Below are 6,378 nucleotides of genomic sequence, written 5' to 3' on the forward strand. Positions count from 1 at the left end.
TGTGTGTGTGTGTGTGTGTGCGTGCGTGTGTGTGTGTGTGTGTGTGAGTGTGTTCGTGTATGTGTGTGTGTGTGTGAGTGTGTTCATGTTTGTGTGTGTGTGTTCATGTTTGTGTGTGTGTGGGAAGGTAAACCCTACGGTATGGGGACAAAATGTCCCCACAAAGATGGGACATTTTTTTGTCCCCTTGAGGAAACAAGCTTATAAATCATACAGAATGAACTTTTGTGAAACTGTAAAAGAGCAGACAGTTGTGTGTGATTGTTAGGGTTAGGGGTAGGGAATATGAGATACAGTTTGTACAGTATAAACACCATTGCGTCTATGGAATGTCCCCATAAATCATGGAAACCCAACATGTGTGTGTGTGCTCGTGTGTGTGTGTGTGTGCGCGCGTGTGTGTGTGTGTGCGCGCGCGTGTGTGTGTGTGTGCGCGCGCGTGTGTGTATGTTTTGTCCCTCAGGTCCTTCTATTCTCATTCAGAATCAGCAGAGCCGGATGCCACGGGGGGCCGGCGTGTAGATCATGTTATGGTTGGTGCTAGCGTCTTCACAGCAGGGAGACGTCACAGTGTGAGTGAGATCAGTGGTGACAGCTGTCAATCAAAGGCCGAGGACGCACGGCTGCGAGCGCTTCACTTCAGTACCTGTCACACCAGATCAGTTGATGATGTGAAGAGATGCAGCCAATGAAGCCCACCACATCCTCACATGGTTTTACCACAGTTAACGTAATTTAACTCTGCTCTCTATGGTAAAACCATAATAATAACAATGAATGATGATATAGGGAGATTATGATAACAGTATCAGGAGTTTAACCTGATGTACTACAGCAAACACTGATCATGGGTGACGGACTCTGACATTCATGAATGTTTTTAATCACGCCAGTCAAGATGAATGAATCAAAATGAATTGAAAACAAACTAGAGGCGTTGTTCGTCCAAACCCAGTTCATAACACACCTACCGGAACCATTGGCTGACTGTCGACTGTTCAGACAACACACAAACCCCACAGCAAGAGTTAAGACCCCACATCACCTGAGAGGAAACATGTGCGGCCTGTGAATGTCAAGAGCTCTTTACCGGCTCCTTTGTGTCGCTGTGTTTAATCCGGCCGCCACCGCACTTCATTTCCCCGTTCACGGGAGATACGGCCTGAATATAGACACACGCGCACACGCGCACACAGTCATTTTGTTCCGAGCTAAATGAGCCTCTGTAGAAAAGCCGTCAATCTGTGGATTTGTCCCTGTCGACACACGCGCTCCGTGTGTAATCACAGTGACAGAAATCGTCCACGCTTCGCCTGCCTTCTCTTTCACACAGAAGTGATTCATGTATTTGGGTATTTTTAATAAATCTGAGGGGATTTGAGAGAGAAAGCGATTGAGTGGCGGTACGCTCCGGCGGGCCCACGCGCCGGACTTTAATGAACTCGTTTAAAAAGAAGCGCACGAGGTCTGAACTTGAGTGAGCGTGAGGTGAGCAGACAGACAGCTCTGGATCAGATGGGTTAGACAGCTGCTGTCTGTGTGCTGGTGTATATATAGCACACAGGCATGAACACTATTCCTTCAGCTCACACCACTCTCTTATTCTTTCTTCTTGTCTAGCAGTATAAATATCGAAACATTCTTAAATCAACATTTACTTGAGGCACTAAATGACTTTAGATATTAAATCTTGTTTTTTTGAAACTTGATCACAACTGAGTGAGTTACACTCACACTCAAAATGTGCTATAAAGGTTCTTCACATAGTGGTTCCCCAAAGAAGAATTTACTGAAAGAACCTTTCTTTTCTTCCTCTTTATAATCTAAAGAACATTTTGTGAAACAGAAAGTTTCTTCATATGTTAAAAGTCCTTTAAGCTAAAAATGCTTCTCAAAAATCAACATTTAAAAAAATCATGTTGTGATTGTGGTTTTGTTTTGTTTTGTTATTATGACTTTAACAAAACAACCCAAATGCAGTTTGGTTGACATTATTTGGAATGCACAATAACAAAAACATGATTTTTTACATTTTCATTGCAAATGAACTCTTCATTTTGAGATTTAGTAGGGTTCGTATAATCAATGTATTTTATTTCCTGAATTTTCCTAGAGAAGATTTGGAATCTTTCTTGCATTTATTTTCTTGAAATTCTGAAAAGCATTATAGAAATGGTTTGGTTTATCGCATTCATTATTTGATTCTTTTTTGTGTGTTTCTTCTTTGGACATGCTGTGTTTTTCTGCAGTTTGGACCGTTACTGAGATTTTTGAATGTGAATGATGAGAGATGCTTTGATATATAATTCATGAGAAGAGTGCTCTACTGACGGAGGATAAACATTCCTTCATGATCCATAAGTGTGTGATGGATTGTGATGTGCTTTGGAAGGTATTTGTGTTGAGTGATGCAGTCTGGAGCATGTGTGCGTCTGAAGGGTCTCCTGGAGTCTCAAGACCCCCGGCCGACATACACAAATGTAACAGACTGATACTGAACAAAAGCTGAGGACCGCTGCTTTCATTTTCATCTGTAACCTGAAAAAAAACAGTTCAGTTTCTATCTTCAGAGATGAGGAATATCTGGAGAATGTGTCATGTCTTTATTTATTTGTATAACTTCAGTTACAGACACACAGTTAACTCACTCTCAAGTTTTCACAGACTGACTTGGACTGTTTCAGTGTGACAGATGTAGTGGCCTATAGAAACATACACTAATGAGACGTGTGTGTGAGATCATGCTCCTTCACTACACTACAGTAAAATCATACTCTAATATTTGCTTGTGTCTCTTACACTTTTTCTCATGTTTTATTTTTTATTATGTTTTTTTCCAAATATTCCAAATATCTGGGAGGCTGTACTGGTTCTAAAAGTAAAGGTGCAGTTATCTGTGAAGGGCGTCTACACGCACGCACGCACGCGCTGCTCTTGACCCATACTCAGTGTTCGTGTTGGAGGAACTGATGCAATGATCTCACATGCCCCGCCCTCATATCGCTCTCCCCGTGATGATTGGACCGACGCGACCACGTCTCGTCTCTCATTGGTGGATTCGTGTGTCAATCGGAGCGCGCTCCCGGTGCATATGGTGGAGGGAAGCCACGTTGACACCAATTAATGCTTTACCGCTTGAAACCGCGAGCAGAACAGAAGCTTCCGTTCGTTGTGTCGTTGAAGGTGAGAAAAGATTCATTTACTGTCATCAGATGTTTAACGAATGATGAAGAAAACGACGATTATTCATTTAAAGTGACGCGACAATGTGACGTGTCAGTACGACTGTGATTGATGCTGTATTCGTGTCTAATGTAAAGCCTGTAACGCCACAGTCATCAGTTTAACAATAACACAACTCAACTGTGATTAACGTTACACCGTTGACACATAATGTCAATATTCTATAGTATTAATAACTATACTCGAGTGATAAACACCAGTGGGCTTTTATAGCGTAAATGTTAGCACTGATGTGGGTAAAAACAACACTTTACGCATCAACCACTGATCATAAACACGGAATTTAGTCTGTAGTCTTTATTTTTCTCCAGCATTAAAATCTTACAAATAAATGAACATGCAATATGAATATAATATATATATATATATTGTACATATTACACAACCTTGGCACAATGTTGGTGTATACATCACATTTGTGTCTGTGCTTGTATAGCATTGTTTAGTATTTTTATTTTGTTAACTGTCTTCTGTGCTCTGGAAGCTTTTGGAACTGAGAATAAATGCTTGTGTCAGTGTGACGGCATACTTCACATCAAAAGCTCCTCGATTCATTAGATGAGAAATCATTCAGTGTGTGTTGTCGTGTTTGTGTGTTGTGCAGGTGTGACATCAGCACAATGAGTGTTGGGTTTATCGGAGCGGGTCAGCTGGCACACGCGCTGGTCAAAGGCTTCACAGCGGCCGGTAAGAGTCGTGTCGTACTGACCGTCCTCACAGATGAGCTTTAACCTCGTGAATCATCAGCAGTGTGTTTACATTCAGCATACAAGAGCGAGGACATAAGAAGTGTGTTTGTGTGTTCAGGTGTAATCACTGCCGGTCGAATCACAGCCAGTGCTCCTGACATGGATCTGCCCACTGTGTCCGGTCTGAGGGTCTGTCAGACTCAACACTTTCTCTGCGTGTGTGTCTGTCTGCCTGTGTGTCTGTGTCTGTGTGCCTGTGTCTGTCTGTCTGTGTGTCTGTGTGTGTCTGTGTGCCTGTGTCTGTGTGTCTGTCTGTGTGCCTGTGTGTGTGTGTCTGTCTGTGTGTGTGTGTGCCTGTGTCTGTGTGTCTGTCTGTGTGTGTGTGTCTGTGTGCCTGTGTCTGTCTGTCTGTGTGTCTGTCTGTCTGTGTGTCTGTCTGTCTGTCTGTGTGTGTTGTGTGTGTGTGTCTGTCTGTCTGTGTGCCTGTGTCTGTCTGTCTGTGTGCCTGTGTCTGTGTGTCTGTCTGTCTGTCTGTGTGTGTGTGTGTGCGTGCGTGCGTGCGTGCGTGTCTGTCTGTCTGTCTGTGTGCCTGTGTCTGTCTGTGTGTGTTTGACGGTTGTAACATCTGTTTTTTTACGGGTTTCTTTAGAAAATGGGTGTCAATTTTACCACAAGCAACAAAGAAGCGACACACAAGAGTGATGTTCTGTTCCTGGCGGTCAAACCTCACATCATTCCCTTCGTTCTGGATGAAATCGGTCCAGATATTGAGGATCGGCATCTCATCGTCTCCTGTGCTGCCGGGGTCACCATCAGCTCCATTGAGAAGGTGAGAGACGGGTGTCAACAAGATTCTGACGTCACCAGTTAACCGTGTTTGTAAGAATACAGATGTGTTAAATCAGACAGATGTTTTGAGTGTTATTTCTAAACCTTTTCTGTGGAACATACCAATCAATTTTCCCTCAACTTAAACAGTATTTAATTCTCTTTGAGTCCCAAAGGATTTCATCTCTCATTATTATTGTTGGTGTTTTCTTACTCTCGGTGTAGTGACCTGTGAGGTGGTTTTGATGAGAACCCCTTCATGTTCTCGCTCTCGCTCTCTTTCTTGTTCTGTTTCTCTTTGTCTCTCTGTCTCTGACTCTCTCACTTTCAGCATTATTGTGTGTCATTGAAAGCACTTTGAGGTTGTGAATGTGTTAACACACAAATGTGTAGAGCAGTTGTTCTCAAACGGGGGGCCCTGAGATGGTTCCAGGGGTCACAGACTTTGTGGCATTTTATGAACTATAGAAATTTATCATACATGTCGGGCAACCAAACATCAAACAAATAAGACCACCAACCAAAAGAATTGATGTTCCAGCGTTGTATAACGGAACAAGTTTTTGGTGTAATAAAAAGTTTAAGATTATGAAACCAATAGGAACAATATAAAAGAACAGAAACGCTGAAGATGTGAGAGCGGTGTGATGTAGATGATGTTCTGTGTCTGTTTTCTGTAGAAACTGCTTCAGTATCGGACGGCACCGAAGGTGATGCGCTGTATGACCAACACTCCAGTGGTGGTGCGGGAGGGGGCGACGGTTTACGCCACAGGAACGCACGCAGAGGTGGAGGACGGCAAACTCCTGGAGCAGCTGATGGCCAGCGTGGGTTTCTGTACGGAGGTGGAGGAAGACCTCATCGATGCCGTGACGGGTCTCAGTGGTAGCGGACCGGCTTACGTGAGTGTGAATAAAGTTCCATTCATATTCGCCCTCGTGTGGTTGTAAATCTGTATGCGAGTCTTTCTTCAGTGGAACACAACAGAAGATATTTTGAGAAATGGTATCGTGGAAGTCAATGGAGTTCAGTGTAGTTCTTCAAATGATCTTCTTTTGTGTTCTGCAGAAGAGAGAAATTCAAACAGGTTTGACATGACGTGAGAGTGAGCGCCGTCATTTTGTATATATCGTCATATCATGTTTTGGATGGACCGATGAGACGAGTGAGAGTGGGCTGAAAGGGTCTGTTTATTTGCATTTAGCAGACGCTTTTATCCATATGTATTTACAGGCTTTCACAGCGCTCGATGCTCTCGCTGACGGTGGGGTGAAGATGGGGTTGCCACGGAGACTGGCACTGAGACTGGGAGCACAGGCGTTACTGGTATGAAACATGTTACTTCACAGACATACTGTCATGTTTTAATAAAAGTTTATGACGTGTGCTTGAGCGTTTAATGAAATGAAAGTTGTGATGGAACTTTTGTTAAATGTTAAAGGTTCAAAAGACAGAAAGGGCTGAATTATAATCTGGAGAGTTGTTTGAAAGCGAGACTCTTGTCCTATATCATTGTTTGTGCTACATGACAGTGTATCTTTAAATACTTCACATCCGCTGTGTTTTCACAAACATACAAACACATAATTGGAACATGTCAGAGATGTGTGCAGTAGAA

The 6,378-nt window shown here is 43.0% G+C and overlaps 1 protein-coding gene across 1 annotated transcript; it reads left to right on the forward strand.

Moving 5' to 3' along the window:
• Positions 1 to 3,052: 3,052 nt before the first annotated feature.
• Positions 3,053 to 6,314, forward strand: pycr1b (pyrroline-5-carboxylate reductase 1b). Its single transcript, XM_057362881.1, has 6 exons — positions 3,053 to 3,183; positions 3,848 to 3,930; positions 4,051 to 4,121; positions 4,582 to 4,761; positions 5,441 to 5,662; positions 5,994 to 6,314. The coding sequence occupies exons 2-6, from the start codon at positions 3,864 to 3,866 to the stop codon at positions 6,090 to 6,092; spliced, it is 639 nt and encodes a 212-aa protein (XP_057218864.1). The 5' UTR covers positions 3,053 to 3,183; positions 3,848 to 3,863; the 3' UTR covers positions 6,093 to 6,314.
• Positions 6,315 to 6,378: the final 64 nt, after the last annotated feature.

Source organism: Triplophysa rosa, linkage group LG20 (genome assembly GCF_024868665.1).
Source record: "Triplophysa rosa linkage group LG20, Trosa_1v2, whole genome shotgun sequence".
Taxonomy (NCBI): Eukaryota; Metazoa; Chordata; class Actinopteri; order Cypriniformes; family Nemacheilidae; genus Triplophysa; species Triplophysa rosa.